The following is a 21,127-nucleotide window of genomic DNA, read 5'->3' as shown; positions in this document are numbered from 1 at the left end:
TGCATGTGAAATAAAGAAATTTGGATTAAAATAGGTTTGTTTATTTTAGAAGGCACCAGAGCAAACCCAATGCACAGCTGAGTTTCTAGCACTCCAGTACTGGATGCCAAGGAGCTTCAGGAAGGGAAACAAGAAACAGAATGGGAAACTGAACAGCTTAGCTTCTTCTCACATTAGTTGCCAAAAGTGGGCAGCACCACTTAAATGATATTGTATAAAATCTCCTCTTAACTCAAAAAGCTTACTGTTTGTTTCCTACACCAGCGTCTGTGCACAAAAATCCCAAAGCATTTCAGGCAACAACACTAATTCTATGTTTATCCAGAAAAACGAAAGTATTCTTCATGAAAAGAATTAGTAGGTTTAGGACCAAGAAGAAGATGCATATTTTTAATGTACATCTTCATGTATTCAAGCAACACTTTTTTTCCAGAATAAAAAAGCATCTCTTGAACAGAATGAGCATCAATGTAGCAGTTAAGACAATATCACATAAGTGCCTTTTACAGAAAGGCAGGACATTGCCTTTCTAACTAAAATATAGGTAAAAGTCTTATGAAAAATAATCCTTAAAAAGCATGAGGACATGAGGCCCTGGCTTAACATCTCATCTGATGTCAGAGGCTGAGTTGTATGCTGCTATGTTAATATCCTTCCAGGGAAGTACTTTAATTCCAAATCAAGAAGGAACATCACCATCTCATGAGTCATCAGCACCACTTCCTGCCTTTCTGTGTGCATGTTCATAGGAAATCTTTCATCTAATTCTTTTCAAAGCCCAATACCACTTGGCTAGCAAGCTCAGGCAAGATCCAGCCAACAACAGTATAGGCACAACAAGTTTCAACAAAAATATTTGTTGCAAGAACACTCTTTGATTCATTTGCTCTTCCTTGGCTGAACCTCAGCTACAGCCATCCTAATACACACTTTAGGAGTGCTGTTGCCATGTCAGGATCCAAGTTCAATTTCTGCATACCCAAGTGATTTCTTCCAGCTTTGAACACTATCCAGATGGCTGCACAAGGGACTTCGGGAATTACAAGGAGATGGCAGAGCTGGTGAGAGAACTTGCCTGAGAAGCAAAAAAAGGGGAGATACACCCACTTTCTACCAGCCTGTCCCCATCCAATCTGCCCACAACATGCTGTTGTAAAGTTTGCAGTGAAGCTGGGGATTTGGCACTAACATGGCGTGGAATAGTCATCAGATATTTAAAACAGAGCTGAGAGAACAAAGAAGGGCTTTGTAGTGCAAGGCAGCACTGAAAACTCTGAATCTCTGCCAGCCAGCTTGCATAGAGTGTTTGCTAATGTACATAGTGGAGTGCATTCCTCTCATTTGATTACATGACAGTTTTATATACCAGGTATATACAGAGGGTTTTTCTTAACTCTTTAAGTCCTCCCTCATTTATAAATGTTGAAGAGACTCACAGTCATTTCACTTCTGCTGTCTTGTACGTGCATGCAACTTCAGTCATGAAAGGCTGAGCATGTAGGCAACTAGTTGTTGATGTGTAAGTACACTTATTTATGTTGTGACGAATAGCAAAAGTAATTAAGCATGAAATAATTAGAAAACTAATTATTTCCTTACTCATGCTATAGTTTCTGCATGTCCCTTGATTTAAGCAGTAAGTATAAAGACGATTGTTTTAAAGGACCACTACCATTGCCTCTCCATACTGTAAATGAAGGATGCAGAGATTGCTATTACAACTCCTGCTTATTAGACCAGGGAGAAGGGAGCCAGAAACCCCTGGCTTGGCTAATGCCACATTCTACCATATACTGTATTACATAGTGTCTCCTGTAAAATGAGGATAACTGTATGTGCTCTTCTTCATGAAGTTCTTCTTTCTATGGCTAAAATGTGTTGCCTGTAACCAGGCAATGCTCTATACATTCAGGCAAAAGAACCTCTCATTTGTACGATGTGAGGCATATAGATGGAGTACAGGACCAAGGCCTAAACTGAAGGGTTTGAATGCTTTAGTGCCACAGGATTGATAAGGGCAAAGTATTCTTACTTTTCTGTTATGCCAATGTACAAAGTAAATTTCTTAGCCGTAATTATAATAATACACAATTACATTTTCACAAGATCTGCTGTGGTGTCTTTCATAAACTCTCAGCTGTAGAGCTATTAAGTTATAAAGGTAGAAGATTAACTTCTGTAATTAAGTTAAAAGAATAAGAGACACACTAAAAGAGGTGTTTGTGGTTAAACTCTTCAGCACTCATATTGTTGCAAATGTTGGTAGCTCATAGACCAACATCTAATTAAGCCCACATTTAACCAGGAATTATTTTCCTGCTTAGCCACCCAGGGAAACAATCGAGAGATGAAAGTTAAAGCATCTTGACCAATATTTGGGTGTCTGAAGTAACATTATAATTAATGAGATTCCTACTCCCATACTCCAAGTACATAACAAAGCAGAGTTTGCCTTGTAGGTAGAGAGGAAGTGTTTGGGACCGGTGTCAAAGAGAAAGGAAGGTAAAAGAAGGTGAAGGCTATTGAAATGGTGGAAAAGTGTACACAATAGCAAATAAAGCTGGTTCAAGATGAGCAAGAAGTAGGCCAGAATAAAGGCAAACTAAGCCACTGACCTAAGCCTCCATAAGTGATTCAGAGATTCTTACCATAGTAAGAGTGATTTCAAAATAGGTCCCAAAACAGATGGGTGTAAATAAAGGACTTAGGAGAACAGCGATGGGAGTACTACATTTTGCACATATGAGCGGGCAGATTCTTCCCAGAATATTTGTATATTCTTGAATTTGTAAAGAAGGAGAATCATTTCCCAAACCAGAAGATACCATAAACACACAGACACAGGCAAGAAGTGGTAGATATCCTGTTTCCAAACAAACGGTATTTTCACTAAAGAATGACAGAAAACTGCCATATTGGCAGAACTAACTTATGAAAGAAAAGCACTTTTTGAAGTTTCCACTTAAACACTGATAGACTTTTAAAACTATTATTAGCTGTGGGAACTTTCTTTGGACAACAGAAGAAAATGTTACATTTCTAAGGGTATATGGGAACTGGAAACATCGCAGAGGTTCGTACAGGAAAGTCAGATGTTTCATAAAGCCTACTGCACATGATATATTCAGACAAGTATCTGTATCTTGTTTCTGAAACTGTGTCTTATTCTTAATTACTTTTTCCTACTGTAAGATTTTGCAACTTGGAAATAATACGACACTTGTGAAAGATAAATATTTTCTATTATGGAAATTTATTTTGTACTATGAGGAAAGGGTCAGGAAGTACTCGGATATTAGCATTTCTCAGCAGCCTTTAGCTGTAATGATCAAAAATGCTGCTTCCTCAGTTTAACACTTCACTGCATATGAACGTAAAATATCAAGACTCATCTCACGTTCCTTCTCCTCCCAAAGGATCATGATACACTGACACTCTTCTGCAACCACAGAGGCCCACATGGCTCAGTTATCTTTCCCATACCATAAGATATGTATAAACGTGTGAGAGACAGCACCCTTGGATGTCAGGAGAGCATATATGACACCTAACTACATACTGCCTTCACTTTACAAACAGACAGCATTGTGTGCCAGCCACCTGAGGTCCTCAGCTCAAACAAAAGCCGAGGAAAAACCGTGCTGCTTAGTCAACCACAGAGAAACAGAGGTGATGCTGGCAGAAGTGGTGAAATTTTAGCCATGCTAGCAATTATCATGCTGTGTCAAAAGAACAGACTGCTGTCACAGTGGCACAGAGCATTAAGGTCTGCATGCCTTCCTGATGTAGGATATGCAAACAACTGTGACAGCCAAAAAAAGCTGGTCTACATTGTGACTCTTAAGGAATATGATCCCATTCTAATGTTCAAGGCCATGGACATATAAGTGTACAGTTCTGAGAACCGGGATCATGCTGTGATGTGCATCTTTATGTCCTAAAGCTTTATTTCAGTAAGCGCTGCATTTGGGATGATTTGAAGAATTCCGAGTTCACCTGCTATGCAGCCTCTTGCTTACTTAATAAGTCATCTCCCCCAGCACAAGGGACCATACAGATTACCTTCTCAGTTTAAGGCCTTCATATCTTTTCAGGAAGATAAATATAAGAAATTTGACACATGAAAGGGATGAATCCTCAGAATTCTCTTAGGAAAAGAGCTAACAGCGGTCATAAATTTCAGTGTCTTCAGGAAATTTCAATCCTGTACAGTGCTTTTTAAACAATAATTAACGTGGAAAACATGGAGCTGTACCCACTCTTATCTCAAAAGAGAAAGCACAAATTTGAATGAAAAATCAAGCTGATTATTAAAACAGTGTGCTTTGTATTTAGGCCAGAAAGAAAGAGATAACAGAGAAAAATGACCCTCGTTTAACATAGTGTTACTTTATCAAGTTCATAGAGTATTAATAAGGGAATATAATGATTTCTCAAACATATTCTGCAAGCAAATATTAAAACTCCACACCCATCCCGGGAATGGCTGCAATTAACAAATAGAGCAGCCTTCTTCTAACAGCATACGTGGCTTACACAACACTGAATCCTGGTTATGCATTAATAAAGCCATGAATGCATAGCTCTGGGAATGGTGTTGATTAAGTTCTACATGGGAATCAGTAGAGGGAACACATAACACTGTGGCTTTTTGAGTTCTACCAAATAATGGAAATGGTATCCTTTTCCCCCCCTTGCAGTGGAGTAATGGAACAGTAGATAAACTGTGCAAAACCACAGCTAAATATTTAGAACCCACAAGGAAAAAATCCTTTGAACAAATCAAGCTATTTTACTTACAGGTTTGGAAGGAAAAGAGAGACATATGAATTTTATATAACCCTAAAGGATAATGCACTTTGTTGCAATCAGCAATGACAACATAAAGAAGCATTTCCAATAATGCCACATGATGCAGCTTGCTGAAATGCCATTGCACCTGAGCTTTCTCATACCACAGCCAGAGATTCATACATACACACATACAGATATGCAGGCAGGGAGGGTGCCTAAGACCTTCATCTTTACTTATCACAAGTTTTGTGTAAGATGAACAGATAGATGGGTGACCTGTTCGTACAAATGACACTTCAAGAATAGCAAAAGTCAGACAAACCCAAGAAATTCAGAAACAAGATCCTAGTTATGTGGGTATAAATGATCACATGCAAGTTGAAAGTTGAACTGTTCGAGGCAGACAGTCCATACTGTTAAAAAGCCAAGAGTGAGTAAGAAAGTCCTATGACTTGAGCACAAGTCCTATGAGGAGAGGCTGAGGGAGCTGAGGTTGTTTAGACTGGAGAGGAGGAGACTCAGGGGTGACCTCATCACTCTCTACAACTCCCTGAGAGGAGGTTGTAGCCAGGTGGGGGTCGGTCTCTTCTCCCAGGCAATCAGCAGTAGGGCAAGAGGGCATGGGCTTAAGATCTGTCAGGGGAGGTTTAGGTTGGATATTAGAAAGAAGTTCTTTACAGAGAGAGTGATCAGGCATTGGAATGGCCTGCCCAGAGAGGTGGTGGATTCACCATCCCTGGAGGTTTTTAAGACGAGGCTGGATGTGGCACTGAGTGCCATGATCTAGTAATCACAGTGGGGTTGGATCAAGGGTTGGACTTGATGATCTCGGAGGTCTCTTCCAACCAAGTTAATTCTATGATTCTATGACAGAGGGTTTGTCATTGTTATTCCTGTTTTTAAATATATTCAGGATGCTCAGATACTATCCTGATAGGGACTACATAAGCACCAAAAGAAACAAGGGTAGGATTTTTTTCCATGAGGCTCTTGCACCTTTAGAATGGTGATCCGGGCTTTCGCCTTTAGCAGCACCTTTTTCAATGAAGACATCTGGAAATGTCTCAAAACCATTTCAAAAATCAATGGAAATACTGCAATGTAAAACTTGGCCTTCAGGCCATCTGGAGATATGATGGGTATTTGGAATTCCCAAGTATTTCCTCCAAAATGACTATGTTCACTATCTGCTCCTTGCCCACCATCACACAGTTAATGTTTTTCATTTAAAGAATGTCCAAAGAAGTTTCTCTGATAATAAAGTATGTAATACAGGCTGACAAGTAAAAGTACTTAGAAGTTTTGAAATATGTTTGAATTGACTAAATAACTGTGCTATTTAATATTTTGTACCTCACTTTTCCCACCTTTAAAAGATTTTCTTGTTAAAAGACATTTACTTATCTAGAAGGATTACTAAGAGGTTAATGAATATTTTTAAAATATTTAAAGAAGTCTAAAGAAAAGCATGTGATTTGAAACACAAAATAAAAGGGGAAATGAGAAACATATAGAGAAGGAATTGAAGGTTATCTCTACATAACAGGACAGAGACTGGTAACGTAGTATATATACACAGATCCTGGATCCTCAAAATTCTATTCTTCATTCTGCTTTTAAACAAAACCCCACAGATGAGGTGCACCTATAGTAAGAATGAGCACTTTAGTTTCCCTGTTGATTTCATATTGATCAAACAAATTGTGTAGGAAATTTAGTATCCCCCTACTAAGAAGAAAGAAAACCTGCTTCTCACAGTTCTCAGAGCAATAATCCAAATCATAAAGAAAAAAAAAAACAACCCAGGAAAAAAAAAAGCAAACCCTGAGAAAGAAGCAAACATAAATCAACTCAGACATAAACAAAGATAAATCTTCTTAGTTCAGAGACTGGAGGGGCTGGACAGAGTGTCTTCATGCCTCAATGACAAGTCTGTTAACCAGTGAACATATACTCGGGGTTGCAGCTGAAAAATCATAAAATCTTTTCTAAATATTAATTTGTTTACATTTCAGAGTCCACTAATAAGATTTAACCAGTACATTCTCCAGAACAACTTGCATTGGTGACTACCTCCAGTCACACCTTACTGCAAATGCCTCAGTGATGAGGCAAGACACCTTGAATTGAAGTCTTCATCTGTTTTGGATCCAACCTACTGCCTAGAACACATGTCAAATTTCTGCAACAGATGAGGAGCAAAAATTTAAAAAAAAAAAAAAAAAGCACATTTTAAAGATACTTGCTGCTGCAATTGAAAGCAGCTTTACTCAGAAATGAAATCTGAGACAGTCCCACCACTTTGCATTTCAGTATCTTTCACCGCAAGGTCTTTTTTACTCACTTAGCTAACTGAGCTTTTAAACAACATTTGGAATTGTATCACTGATCCTGTTTCATGCCCAGATATGTTCAGCAGAATGTACAGCAAGTTAGCTTTTTTTTGAGGTTTATATAAAACACCACAGAGTAATGCTGGGGTGAGGATTCAGGAGCCCTGCCTCCCACCCTGGCACCGCTGTGTACACCACTAGCCAGCCACCATTCAGGGCTGCAGTGCTAGCTTAGCTTGTCTGGCCCAGTAATAATGAAAGGAAGAAAGGATTTTTCACTAGGAATTTGGAGTATTTTCTCATTATAACCAACCAGCATGACCAGAAAAAAGAGCCCTGATGCAATCCGTGGGCCTAGTTCTCACTCTCCTGCTGGCAGAGCCTGAAAAGACTGCTGGGGCCACAAGCCCCACTCCTCAAGAGGGGAGGGAAAGTGTGCAAAACCAGATCCTGTCCATCAGGTCTTGTATCCTGCCTTCAGCACTGCCCAGAGCTTCACGGTTCAGGGAAAAGCAAACAAACAAACAAAAAAATCCCCCCTGCTTCCCCCTTCCAGCACCCGTGGCCTGTGGCGCAGTAACCAAGGAAGCGGCTCGTCCCATTACTGGCAGCCAGCCTTTGAAGCAGATGAAGATTGGGCAACGATAAACTCCAGCAAAAATCCATCTTTAATATTGTTCTTCGGACCAAAAACTAGAAAATAGGGCAGAATGGGCAGGAATTGGTATCTTAAGGGCCCTCCTGGCTGGAAACAAGGGCAGTTGAGAGGGTGATGTGGGGAGAAAATAGTGGCCATGGGGAGGTCAGCGCACAGAGGGATAACGTGTTTTTCGAATGGCGCTTCAGCAGTGTGCCCAGGGTATTGATTACTGCCCACCACAAAAGCAAGGGGGATTTTCTTCTTTCCTTCCATAGTTACCCTCGACACTACAGCAGCAGCTGAGGGGCCTTCTCTTCGAGAAGGCACAGCAGGAATAATCCCACAAGGTCGGGCGGCAAGGCCAGAGGCCGAAGGGCAGGGAAGGTCAGCACTAGGCAGGCACAACGTGGAGCTGCCGGAGCAGGCAGAAGGTCTGTTTCTGGGTCCTCCAAGCTCTGCTGCCAGAAACTTAAGATGCACTTTGGGAGACCCAGGGACAAGGCTCATGGTAACCAGCAGTAACAGACAGCTGACGGTGGCGTCTGTCCTGGGAACGGGAGCGGGAGCAGGGGGAGGAGAGGGCTCTACACTTTGTACCCGCTCATGTGACTGTGTTGTTCTGCTTGCGACAGTGCAGCCTCAATGTGCTTGTGGTTTCTTGTGCATTGAGAATCTGTGCCCAGATAGAGAGAGGAGGTGCCAGCTGAGGCAGTGCAAGGGAAGTGAGAATGCTGCCAAGGTTTGCTCACTACAATGCATGTGTGCACTTTTTCCAATACAGATGAAAGAAACAATGCAAAGCTACAACACAAAGTTGCACCAGGCCATTGGAAGTCCTGAGCTGTGTTTCTGCTTTGCTATGGACTTACTTGGCTTAATTCCTCTTTCACACACAGTCACAAGTCAGAGCAGATCTCCTGCTGTTGATGGAGTCACACCCCTGTACAACAGTTGCAAGAGATAACCAGACCTGCTGTGCGACTCTTCGTCTCAGGTCATTCTTACCTACTACTGTTCCTGTAATAGGGATAAAGGCCATCATGCATGTCAACTCAGGCTGAAGGGGCACTTCTGGCATTCCTTCAGGTTCGTTGTGACCCTGAGAAGGTGCTGGGGGGGTGGGGGTTGGGGGGCTGAGTGGTTTGTACCACCCCATACACAAACCAAGGCCTCAGACAGGAATCACCTACATATTCCTTTCAACTCTAGTCCAATGCATGGTACTTTCTCCTCTCTGCCACTGGATTTTATCTTCCCTTTTCACTTAAACACAAATAACTGGAATTGAATTTTCCTGCCTGTGATTACATAAGATTGCTACGGATAAGCACTCAGTAGGTTCATTCTCCCTCTCCCCTGCCACCTATTTCTTCCATCAGGTTCTTTGTTTGGCCTTGTCATCACCTTGACATACAGTCTGCTTTCCACAATATGTGAAACTTTGGTCACAGTGACACAAGGCCTTTCTAACAGCTCCTACACAAGCTCATCATTGCTAGTAACAGAGTGGAGACAGTGAAGGCAGGAAGAATTTAGCTGAGAGCCATTTTTGATCTGCCCAGTAGGAGAGGCCAGGCAGACAATAACACAGGTTTCTTGTACTAGATCATGCCAATAGTCTGTTTCCTGCAAAAGTCAACTCATTCAGAAGAAAACAAAAAAAGTTAGTGTACCTAGACAGTTGTAAAGCAGAGTAGACAGAAATATTCCTTTCTTTCCTTCTCTGACAGGGAAGCCAAAGATACACTGTTACATTAAGATTTTTTCTGCCCTAAATTTGAGTCTCCTTTTTCTCCCCGTCTGATTTCATTTATCTCACCATTGTTTCTGGCTAGTAGCAGAAACAAGAATTTAATTTCAATATGATATCTAGATCTGGAACAAAACTTTCTTAGAACACATGAATGTTTGATTGTGTGTGTGTGTTTTGATTTAACCCATTATTTCGCCACATGAATCAAATTAGAAATCTGAATACATCTGACAGTCCCAAAAGTTAGAGCTCTGAATCCATTGTTTCATCTTTAGCAGAAAGAGAAACAGAAACCAAATAAAAATAAGGAAAAGGGAATAGAAATTAAATTTCCAAAACACTTTTCTGAGGGCAACTGCTAAATTCCACAAGAATGTGCTACCTGCAGTTTTGGAATATCGTCTTTCCACTTAAGACATTACAAGTTCTGGTTATAGCAGTGCTAATTTCCAGGATGCAAAGCTGGGACACAACAACATCATTTCCAATACTGCCAAGCACACTTGGATTTTTCCTTATAATTTTTATCATCCAAAGAGAGAGAAATTCTCCTTTTTCCTGAAATTAACTCTTTGCCTCTTATAAGGAAGCCCAAAGGAGCAAGTTGGTTTCCCAGATTGAAAGAGGAAAACATGAGCACTACCTTTTCCTCGGAATGGGCACAGACACAGCTTATTTTGGGCACAGATGACTTAGGATTTGAAGATCGTTGCTGGCATGTATTTAATTGCCATGCTTTTTAATTACGTCTCTGCATGATGGATGAGGTTTTTTTGTTGAAATGAGGTCACTGTGTTTTACCTTTTCCTCACATGCTGGGACTATTTGCTATGTTGAATAATATATTCACATCCTCTGAGCTGCGTCCTGGCACCACATAGCAAAGCCGATTTTGTCTTCCTCCACTTGGCAATAGTAAAAGCTGGGAGCCTTTAGGTGTAAGCTGCAATGGTGCACATTCTGCCCTCCACTGTGCAGGCACCTCTCCCAGGCCAGAGGGGACACTGGGCAACTTTGGCCTTGAAGGTATAGGGTAATGATGTGCCTCACCAGGACCCACGTCTCACACAGCCATCCCACACTGAAGGGTAAAAGGGATCCTGAGCTCACCTCTCCTGTACAATTTCAGGGAGAGGCAAGGGCTCTGGACCTCTGCCTCTTGGCAGCATCACAAGATAAGGCTGCCATCTTTGTAATTTCTGCCATTCCATTCACCCTCCATGGAGTAGCTCTGGACGTGTGCTCTAAGCTGCACTTCTTGACCTTCTCTTTCTTTTCAGTTCTCCTCATCCTCTGCACAAATGACTCCAGTCTTTCAACAGCAGTCCAAGTAAAACTAAGAATTTCAAGAGAAGGTGGACACTGCTGGTATGTACCCAGCCCAAAATATATCTGCCAAACTCTAGAGCCCTGAGCCAGCTAAAATGGGCAGGGTGGAGAGGGAAAGAGTCCTATGCCAATGTACTGCTCAGATTTGACTCAAGAGAAAAAAGCCTTTAATGTGACAACACAACAGGGCCCTACTTCCCATTTCCACACAACCAATGTCTCTGGACAGCTTTGATCAGTAATCTGGCTGTAATGTGTAATGTTCAGTGTATGGTAACTTCAGTCACTCAGCCTCCCAAGTCAGTCCTGGAAGAAAAGAAAAAAACAGATACATCTATTTGCTCCTTCCCCCAGTATGAACTTGACAGCCATTTATGGCCTCCCCCAAAGATGAGCTGATCTCTTGTCCCTGACCTTTGCTGTAAACTCCAGCATTGTCATTATCTCCCTTAGAGCCTCCCGAGTCTGTTCTATTGCCCTCTGAGCCTGGCAATGGCTAAGGACACACCAAACAGCACTAAGTAAGGGGCTCTGTTTACATGGCAGAGACCCAACAACTCATCAAGTCCCTTAAAAGCCATGAGAAGACATTTGAAGAAAGCAGGACTGCTGCAGTAACAACATTGTTTGTTCTGACCACTAACCTCTCTGGATCCACAACAGCAGCATGGTGAAGACATTTGATAAAACAGTGGGACTTCAATAAAATAACTCCTGTGCTTGCCAAACACTAATCTCAGTCCCTTTGGAAGGCTCTCCCTAGAGTCCACGGTCATACCCTGACATGTTGGGTGTTCCACAGCTAGGCGCTCTCTGTGCCTTGTCCTTGTGCTCTCCAGCCCCTTGCCTTTCGGGAATTAGAGCCTGGAGAGGTCAGAAACTCTAATCACATCAAATGAAGCTGTGGCAGACAGCTCTAAATTATTAATGTCTTTAAATACTAAGTGCACTCGGGAACCAATTCGGCCTCCAGCACACAGGCTGTGCATCAACACAGTCCCAGAGGAGTCACAGAAAAAAAATCTCACTAAGGACTGTGAAGCAGCAGTTCTGTTTGCACTGACATACTTGTCTCTCTCATGGACAGAGGATCCACACAGTCATGAATTACTGTATTTTGTAATCATGTCCACTCCTCTCTTGCTATTTCAGCCACTCCTTGTCCCTGAGAGACACAGCAGTCCTAACCAAAAGCTCCAATTTATTAACATTCAAGAAGATAGTCTTGCAACCTGTGAGAAGATTGCAAGATAACCTTTCAGTTATATGGCAAGAGAATCATACCTCCACATGTACGATTTTGCTTGAGTAAGGACTCCAATTCTGTCACTGGAAAGACTGCAATTCATTTACATAGCACTATGCACAGTTTGATATTTATCTTTAACCATATCCCTTTAAAACTAACCTTACTGACAGCTTACTTCTGTATGGTTCCATTTTTTTATTGATTTAGTTTCATCCTCCTATGACTGCAGTGGCTCCTGCCTCTGACTTCTCTGGCTACAGACCACTGCCACAATGGGCCTGCAGATAATAACTCTGACTCAGATGGTGTGTTTATTAACAGTTTGCCGTTTTCATGCAGCTTTCATTTCGTATCAAGAGGAACTGATGCTGATTTTTGCTCCTGTTTCAACAGGAGCAGATGCACGAAATTCCGCATATTGTAGACAATGGGAAGAAAGCTTTAACTTCAACTGTTTAGCATGTACATGCACAAACAACGCAATCAAAGTACATGCTTCTCCTGTTTACCTCCTCCACACCTCAGTTTTTCTGTTCACTTTCTCTACTCTTCTGGGAATGTACCTCTTTCATTTCTGTTCATTTCTCTCCCACACCCATAGGCATGCACTGATTTGTTATTGCTAAGTCACTTGTGATTACAGGTCTGGATAGCTAGTTTATTGCAGGGTTGCCCCTGGCTTGACAGGCTGTTTGCTGTTTTGTTACTACAGTGCTAAAGCCTCATTCCTCCAGTTTGCTCTCTTTCACCACCCCCCCCCACACCTATACCCACACACCAACCCCCAGGAACCACCACAAAATATTTATTTTGAAATGGCAAACACAAAAACTGACCCGGGGTTTGCAAACAATTTAAAAGGGAATGCGGGAAAATGGGGTTACAGGTCCTGTAAATGCAGCCTCCTTGCCCCGCCTGACTTCCCTGAATGTTTGCATTTTTTCTGTGGTACTGGCACATAAAGCTTTCAAGTGCCACAAAAGGTGCATGTCCATTTGCTTTGCTTGGCTGCAGAAACTCAGGCGCAGCATAATCATCTGCAAAGCTGTTAGCTGGAGCTGGGGAACACTGCTGGTCCCTTTTGGCTATTAAGACTTTGACAATAGCTGTTACAAGTTAGATTTGGCTCTCTGAGCAACAGGCAACAAACACAAAGAACTGAAAACCTCTAAAAATTATTACTGATGTATTTACACTTCTCAAATGTAACAGCAAACCCCTCCCCTGAAATGTGTTTCAGGGCCCTTTCAAAAAAAAGGGGAATTTAAAATGCAAACCTACACCTACCCTCACAGCAGACAGAATTTCCGTTCTATTTCGAAAAGTCCTGTGTATACCCCTACTGCATTCCTGTTCTTCCCCCTCCCACCAAAAAAAAACAAGGCAAACTTCTGGGAATAGCTTAAAAGCCACAAAACTTCCTCCATGTGTGTATTCTCCAGCTCCACTGCAGATATTTGGAGTTACATAAAACTGGGCAGTTAGTGCTCCTGGCAGCTGAAAAATTACAAAGTTCAGGGACTGAGGAGGGCGTAGGCCAAGCTGAAGTTTTCCAGAGAGCCATACCAGATGGTGCTGAGGAAAAATGCTTCTCTTTCGGCTCACGAAGGTGGAGTTAGAAGCTCAGAACCTTAAAAAAATGTCAGGGAATATTCTCCATTCTCTGTTCTCTGTGAACACTGGTATTGGCAGAACAGGTTATCAAGCACGACACTGACTTTAAAAAGCAATGAATGTGCCTTTTTTGTATGTGTCCATGCAACGCCTTTACAGTGACACGGCAAAGAGTGACTGCTGCAGTTAACCCCTGCTAGGCAGAGCTGTGCGAGCCTTCTCTCTTATGAACCAGCAGTGTGTTTCCATTTCCACCTGGACAGTTTATGCATAAGGATGAGATCAAAGTGTGTTATGTAATAAACTGCAAACTACCAAACATACTCCAAGTCAGCACAGATACACTAGAATGTGGTTTTGTGTTACAACATCTGTCTTCTAGGATGATGCTAAATTTAACAGTTAAATTTAAATTATGTCTGAAAACACCCAACTCCACAGATTCAGACTTAAAACTATGCAGGTAAGAAGAGTCACCCTTCTTATCTACTCTGAGAGCTAAATAGTGTGTGTGTTAGCACGTTTTGTAATATGCTGGAATTTTTCAGTGTCAGTAGTCCCAACTGTGTTTTGAAACATCCTGCCTAGTCAAATGTATTTTCTACCTGGACAAGGTTTGAAAACATGCTTTTAACTGTGACTAGCTGTGATCACACTAAGGGCAAAAGCCTATAACCATATGTTCATTAACAAAGACTGCTATATTGTGTCCAGTCTTACAGCATACACTTCAAGAAAGACATTTGCAAGTTGAAGTGAATTCCAGTGGAGTGACTCTAAAATGGTTAGGGGCTGGCATATAAGAGAGGCTGTGAGAGCTCAAAATCTTCAGCCTAGAGAAGGCTAAGGCAGGAGACTTTGTATAAGAAAAAAGAACTTTTTAATTTTAATTAAAATGCTGATAAAGAAGCCAAATTTAGATGTTATTCAGAAGATAATTTGTCTACTAGGATCTGGAACTACTTACTTCACGTAAGTGAAAACCAGTAATTTGATTTTTGATTCTTTTAACTATTTGATACGGAAATCAGCCCAAATGGCCTAGAGAGGAGACACCATATATGACACATTACCAACTACTACAAGCAACTGATTTATATAGTATTAAGGATGGAAATTTGTCTTAAAGACTGAATTTTCTGCCCAGTGTCATCAGTTCTCAGCGAAATAGGCATGGCAAGGTCAACTCTGTTTACCTATTTACTACGAATACAACAGACAAATTTCTCTAACTCAGCATGGAGTCAGTTAGCTAACTAAATAAAGTAACTACTTATGTGCAATGCGGTCTTGGTCAAGTCACTTAAAAGCTTACCACTTGAGATTATGGTTCTGCAGCAGTCTAAATTAAACTAACAGTTGGTTTACGCGGTCCAGCTCTGGCTATGAGTTCCCATTCCTCCCTTACACCCAACACATTGCTCATTACACCATTCACCAAGCTGTTTCCCAGTCTAGGTCAACATAAAGCTCACCTAACAAAAATGAGTGTTTTGTACAAACTAGGATCACAATAATAGCTAAAGCTATAGGTAAGAAATAACATTTAACTTCAATTTCCATTTAATTTTAGACAGTTGCAATTTTCTTCAGATTTGGGAGTTGCAGGAATTGGGAAGTTTTGGAAAATTTGATAAAGTGCTCATTCTTATATGCAAAATAAAATTCCAACATGCTTTCTCTGTTATTGTCATTTCACATTTCTTAGGGAAAAGTTAAAGTTAATGAAATTCAGTGAATGCTTGCTGGAAAATGTTTTCTTTATAATGAAAACATAGGCATGCCATGACAATACTTGGAATGGAAGGCAGAAAGCATTTCAGATAGTTTTTATATCTTAGAGAACATTACGTAATTTGTTACTTAGATGTCATTAGGCTACATTAAAAAAAAAAAAAAAAAAAGACGAGACATACCAAATAAAAATTAGGAAGAAGTTCTTTTTTCCCCCCCTTGTAGTACAGTTTGTAGGATCCCGGGTTCTGACCCTGTTAAGACCCTCAGTCTGGCAAGCAACTATTGCAAGCCACAGCTGCACCAAAGCTCTCTCCCTCTGTGCTGGAGCCCCCTTGCAGGCTACAGTGATTTGCACAAGACAATTTTTTTCCTTTCTGTCTGGGATCTGGCAATGACCCCCTGCAACTTAACTGCTCTCCTCACCACCCTTTTCTCCAGGCTGTGTGTTGTACCTGGCAAATGCCTCTAGCTGCAAGGAGATGAAAAGAAGGTAAGGAAAAAATGGGGGAAACTCCCCCCCCCCCAGCCCTGCAGATGAAAGTCTGAGGCAGTGTTTTCCTTTCCAAAGTGCTGCTACATTCCCATAAGCTTGTGGTTTCCTGCATTCTGTTAGAGGGCTTTTTTTCTTTTTTCTTTTTTTAAATCCTTCTGGTGATATCTGAAGAGGGAAAATATCCAGCACTAACAGGAGGCCTTTTGTTCTATTCGTTTCTAAGTGGACTTTAACCCAGTTACTACAGAGTGAGTCACTGTAGAAACAAATAAAATAAAAGCTCTCTGTTTTGTCCCTCTGGACAGGTCAGGGACATGTGAAGTTCTATTCTCCCTCTTCTGTTTTTTTGGAAGCAGTACTAGACCTGGCATTGCACTGCAATAATAATGAACACAGTTTATGGCTTTTCTTTTTTATATGTCCTGGCAACCCCTACAGAGCTGATATTCCAATAGAGCCAGCATTTCATTAACAAAATAAATGCACAGGGGTGTATCTTCGGGTAATGAGATGAAATTAAACCAGAGAAAGGCTGGCCACTAGGGACCAGTAAGATGTAAGTGTGACACATATAGGTGAATACCTGAGTTATTTTGGTACCTTGTCAGATCTCAAATATTTCAGTGACCCACAGCAAATAACTGTTTGTCACTGAATATAATTGTAAAATTCTCTATCAGGCTGAATTTTAGGCTGAATTCGATGGCTGAATTTTGGTCATTTGTTGCAGTTCTGATTGCTATGACAAGTTATACCCTATCACCATACATCAATTTTAGGATAAATCATTATATATTTACATCCCAACCACCTAAATTAAAACATCTAAGAGAAAAGAAAAAAAAAAGCATCCTATGCATAGGCCTGTGATTCCCTGGCCTTACTGATCTCTGGAGGCTCTGGAAAGTCTGTACACAAGATTGCTCCTCCTCTTTCCCCCCTTCTCTCATCAGCCCGATTTCACTGAAAACCTTTTTAACTCTTTAGTGTTCCCTTATTTCTGAGCCCTGAGCACTGGCAAAATAGATGCCTGTTGTGGCTGGCAAGTGCAGAATCTGGCTATATATGCTTGCTTTCGCCCCTCTTTTGTGGCCTCTCCTACAGCTGCTTACTCAGTTCCTTATTTGAAGCCATTGTGCTGTTTTCCAACAGCCTTCTTCCTGGTCCAGGGTACTGCAATTTGTTTTTAAAGTGGAGAAGTTTAATTCTGGGAAGAAGTTAGTAGGAGGAAGAAGTAGTAGTAGGAAGTACTTAGCAACAGTAGAAATACATTTTCAGCAGGGGAATGGGCATTCGTGTAAAGCTAGGACAGTGACAAACAGCAACATTTAGGAGAGAGGATTTTGTACGAGAACATGACCATGTGGTGCTGCATAGAGAACTAAACACAGGCAAAGCCAAGACTGTTCTGGGCAATGGGTGTGAGTCAGCAGGAGTTTCACATGTGGCTAGTATTGTGCTGGGCATGGGAGGACAGATAGCACAGCGCCAGAGGACTACACTGATGCCAGAGCCGGTGTGCAGAGTCAGGACTGAGCTCAGCACCATGCCAGGCTTCCTGCTGCTTCCCTTTCTCTCTTCTATTTCCCAGCAAAATTGTCATTCTGCAGCCACAGCACTCTGGGACTGTGTGCCTGGCACAAGTGGCAAATGTTCCCACACCTGCTCAGAGCTGTGTGGAAACACTGTCCTAGCTGGAAAAACTGTCCTAGTTTGCTGGAGAAGTATTTTGATCATGACTCCTTCTCCTGGTTCCATTTCTTGTGCCAGTCTTAATGTTCCTCAACTCTGAAACAGTCCAGAAACAGTTGGTCAGTCCCTTATACTGTGCCAGAACAGAGCTTCTTTTATCCTTTTACTAAAAGAGTAAAATGAACATCAAATGAAAAGTGAATATGAACTGTTAGGCTACTGATTTCTTAACACACCCTATTCTGTCTGCAGGAACCTATCAGTCTACACAAGCTGCAGCAGGAGTTCAGCAAAGGTTCTATGATCTTGGTGCTACTTAGCATCATTATTCTTATCTAACTTATCCTTTGACTTACTTTGCAACAGGCATAAGAGACCAAAATATGGTCCAGGTTTAGCATAATTTAGGAGCATAGGTGTCTGCATTGCTCTTTCCTTGTTATAATAGCAGCACGGGAAACACAGACAGATTCTTCCCTTATCTTGTTCCTAGCTGCTACAATATCAGGGTTTCATTGGGATGGTCCTCACATCACTTGGGCCAAGAGAAAAAATGCGAAAGAAATTCTATCCCAGCTAGAGATCTGGAGGGGTTTCAGAGCCTGTCAAGAGTAAGTAAAGCAGCAAAACATTCTGAAGTTCAGATGGCTGATTCTTTGGAACAGTTTCCAAGCAAATTTATGTTCATTTCTTGGCTGAACACAACTTGAAACAGAAATTAGAATGGTGAACATGGGGAGAAATTTGTGATCAGCAGAAGTAAAACATCTGTTTTATCGGAGACAACTGAACTCCAAATGTTGTCAAAATCACATAATTCTAAAAGTGCCAACCTCTTTGTGCGTTGCTCTGAGAAAGGTCATGTCACTGAACTCTTGGTGACTGAATGGCTTTTGTACTGGAAAATCCACTCCCAGATGTGCGGTGCATGCTGGAGCTTGATGCGATTTGCTTTGCTATCTCAGGCAGAGGGAAAAAAGAGATCACAAGGAGATACCCTACTTTATGAGAGTAAGCTGGTATCATAGATCCTGCACGAGTTGTGCATGTTTTCTTTCCTACTGAAACGTGTTGAACATGTTCACTGCTACAGAATGTTGCCTCAAGTTGTCAGTAAGATAATCAAATACCTTACCTCAGCCTGATTGGTTTACAGGAATGGCACTCATCAATATAAGTACAGGTTCCAAATCGGAGTTAATGCTGAAACATTCATTATGTTCCTCTGGAGGACATCATGCTACTGAGATAAGTACTAACCTAAGTTCTTGCTAGAGCATTGCATGCCAGCAAATAGTGTAGACAGAAGGAAAACATTTGAATCTCCTTTCAGTACAGAGTTCTTTTCCAGTTCTGAGCAGTAACAACTGGGCTCCTTAGCTGTACTATCAATTCTTTTGCCTCTTAACCATGGAGTCTCTGACACCAATAAAATGATGACCACCAACTGTAGAAGCACTGTAAAACTCACATCACGTGTCATCTGTTTCCCTTCTCTGTTACACACATAGAGCCTGTAGGCTGTGTTTGTGCATGTGACAGAGGGAGGAGAAATAAATGACACATGATTCAAGGGTTACAGTAAGACTATGTGCATCTGCTTCGGGACACAACAGCATGGCATAAATGAGTGCAGTGTGTTTGTATGACATGGAGGCACATGACTATGCACACCACTGGGTAGCTCTGTAAAGAGGTCAGTGGAACTGATTTTTTTTTTTGTAAAAGCTGTTCTCCCTGCCAAAATTTTCCTTTTCTGTCACAACTCTACTATTGCTTTGCAACATGAGAAGATTCTCAGTGAGATCTGTTTTCTTGACACTGTAGATACTAGGAAAGCTGAAGAATTTTCTGTGTATCATCTCATGCAGAGTCAAAATGTGCAGCAGTGACATGGAGCACATTATATATAAACTTGATTAGAAAATGGGTTTAAGCAATAGAATATAACTTGCATCATCTGTCATTCAAGAAGGGATGCACAAAAGACTCTGTCACTTAATTCAGTAGGGTGATCAGTGGGTCTGCCTGGGAATGTACGTATTTACAAAAGGGCACATTATGGCTTTGGAGCTTGTTGGAGTGAAGCAGGCTTAAATGTGAGTGAGCATATGAACCGTTCTATTTTATAACTTGTAAATTGCTCTTTCCAATGTGCTCCACCCTCCAGTGACCTTTTGCTCAGAAATTAACCTAATCCACACACTAACTAAGCTTCCCTGCTTCACCACTATCACCAAGAGCTTTCTGCATATTTGCGTTGAGCACAAAACTTCAGTTACTCATTTATTTTTATAACTACTGAAGTCAGTTTATGATGAGTTTTAGCAGTTGCTTACAGCAGGTTGCATTGCTTACATTTAGGAGGTAGTATGGTCAGGTATGAGCTCTAAAAATATTTTGCATCAACAAACAAATAATAAAAAAGTGTGAAAAGCAATATGAGGAGAGGACTTAATTTCTCCTAAGACCTTTGACAGTAGATTCACTGGCTTCCAGCTGATAAGACAGACTTTCAGCTCCTTGCTGGTTTTATTCTCGCGTGATCTGAAGGCATTTGGATAGTGCATTTTAAACCAATTGGTTGTTTTCTCAGAGTCTACATAGAGGTCGGGGAGAAAGGGGAATATCTTTCTTGCTAATGTTAGCCAGACAATGGCAGCTTAACTGTAAAGCCCCCTAAAAGAGAATAAGCCTATTGTGTTCCCAGTGTGTTTCCCACATTTCAAAGGCCACTAAGTAGCACCAGCATCTTTGCCTCTGGGTTACTGAGAAGACAGACTTTTATGCTTATTAAATGATGGCTTTCCCTAATGATTTGAAACAAAAAAGGCGCTCACATACAAAACCAGAGATGTGCACATTTAAGGCTTCTCCTGCCACAAGGTCAAACACATGAAAAGACACAAAAAAAAGTTTGGCCCCAAGATACCAGAGTAGACCCACTTCCCCATCTCTCCCACACTGGCCCTTACTCTATTTTCTGCTGCAAGAGCCCCCCGTTCCTGCACAATTAAGCGCGGCACCAATGGCATTTCTGCTGCCGCTCCTTCCACTTGGCTTCACTGCTGAGAAAGGAGTTTGTTCAGCGGGGAGGTGGGCACTGCTGCCTGAATAGTCTCTGAAGCATTCATTATCTCCCACCTAATTACATGGCCGGCATAGTGGTGGTGTTGTGGGAACATTGCATCACATTAATCAGCAAGGGGATGTGCCAAGATGAAAGGGTCCCCTTGTGTCTGCTCTCTGCTGTGGAAAATGGGCAGGAGGGTGGGGGAAAGAACGGGGTATTTATCAAGTGGCAAGTAGGGAAGGCACAGCGGGTGCACCCCAGCTTGGCCTGGCCAAGTCACCATCTTCCCAGGTCAGTGCTTTTGCAGCAAATACACTTTCTGTGCCCATGCATGGTGATGGATCAATAGCTTCAGAGGCTGAAATCCTTCACCATAGCACAGGTATGAGCAAGAGCTGTAAGGCAACACAGCACTCAGCT

The 21,127-nt window shown here is 41.6% G+C and overlaps 1 protein-coding gene across 5 annotated transcripts in view; it reads right to left on the bottom strand.

The window, feature by feature from the left end:
- The window catches only part of RAD51B (RAD51 paralog B), a 421,512-nt gene that overhangs the window by 47,771 nt on the left and 352,614 nt on the right, over positions 1 to 21,127 (bottom strand). The window contains exon 11 of one of the 5 annotated variants that reach the window (XM_050335170.1): positions 11,089 to 11,155. The exons of the other annotated variants lie outside the window; for them this stretch is intronic. Within the exon in view, the coding sequence (XP_050191127.1) occupies positions 11,133 to 11,155 (23 nt within the window). The 3' untranslated portion in view covers positions 11,089 to 11,132. Of the gene's footprint in view, positions 1 to 11,088; positions 11,156 to 21,127 lie in introns of those variants that run through there. 5 annotated transcript variants of the gene reach the window in all.

The sequence above is a fragment of the Myiozetetes cayanensis genome, unplaced genomic scaffold, assembly GCF_022539395.1.
Source record: "Myiozetetes cayanensis isolate MyiCay16 unplaced genomic scaffold, myiCay2020 scf6-25, whole genome shotgun sequence".
Lineage (NCBI taxonomy): Eukaryota > Metazoa > Chordata > Aves > Passeriformes > Tyrannidae > Myiozetetes > Myiozetetes cayanensis.
This window is presented reverse-complemented; position numbering and strand designations above follow the sequence as displayed.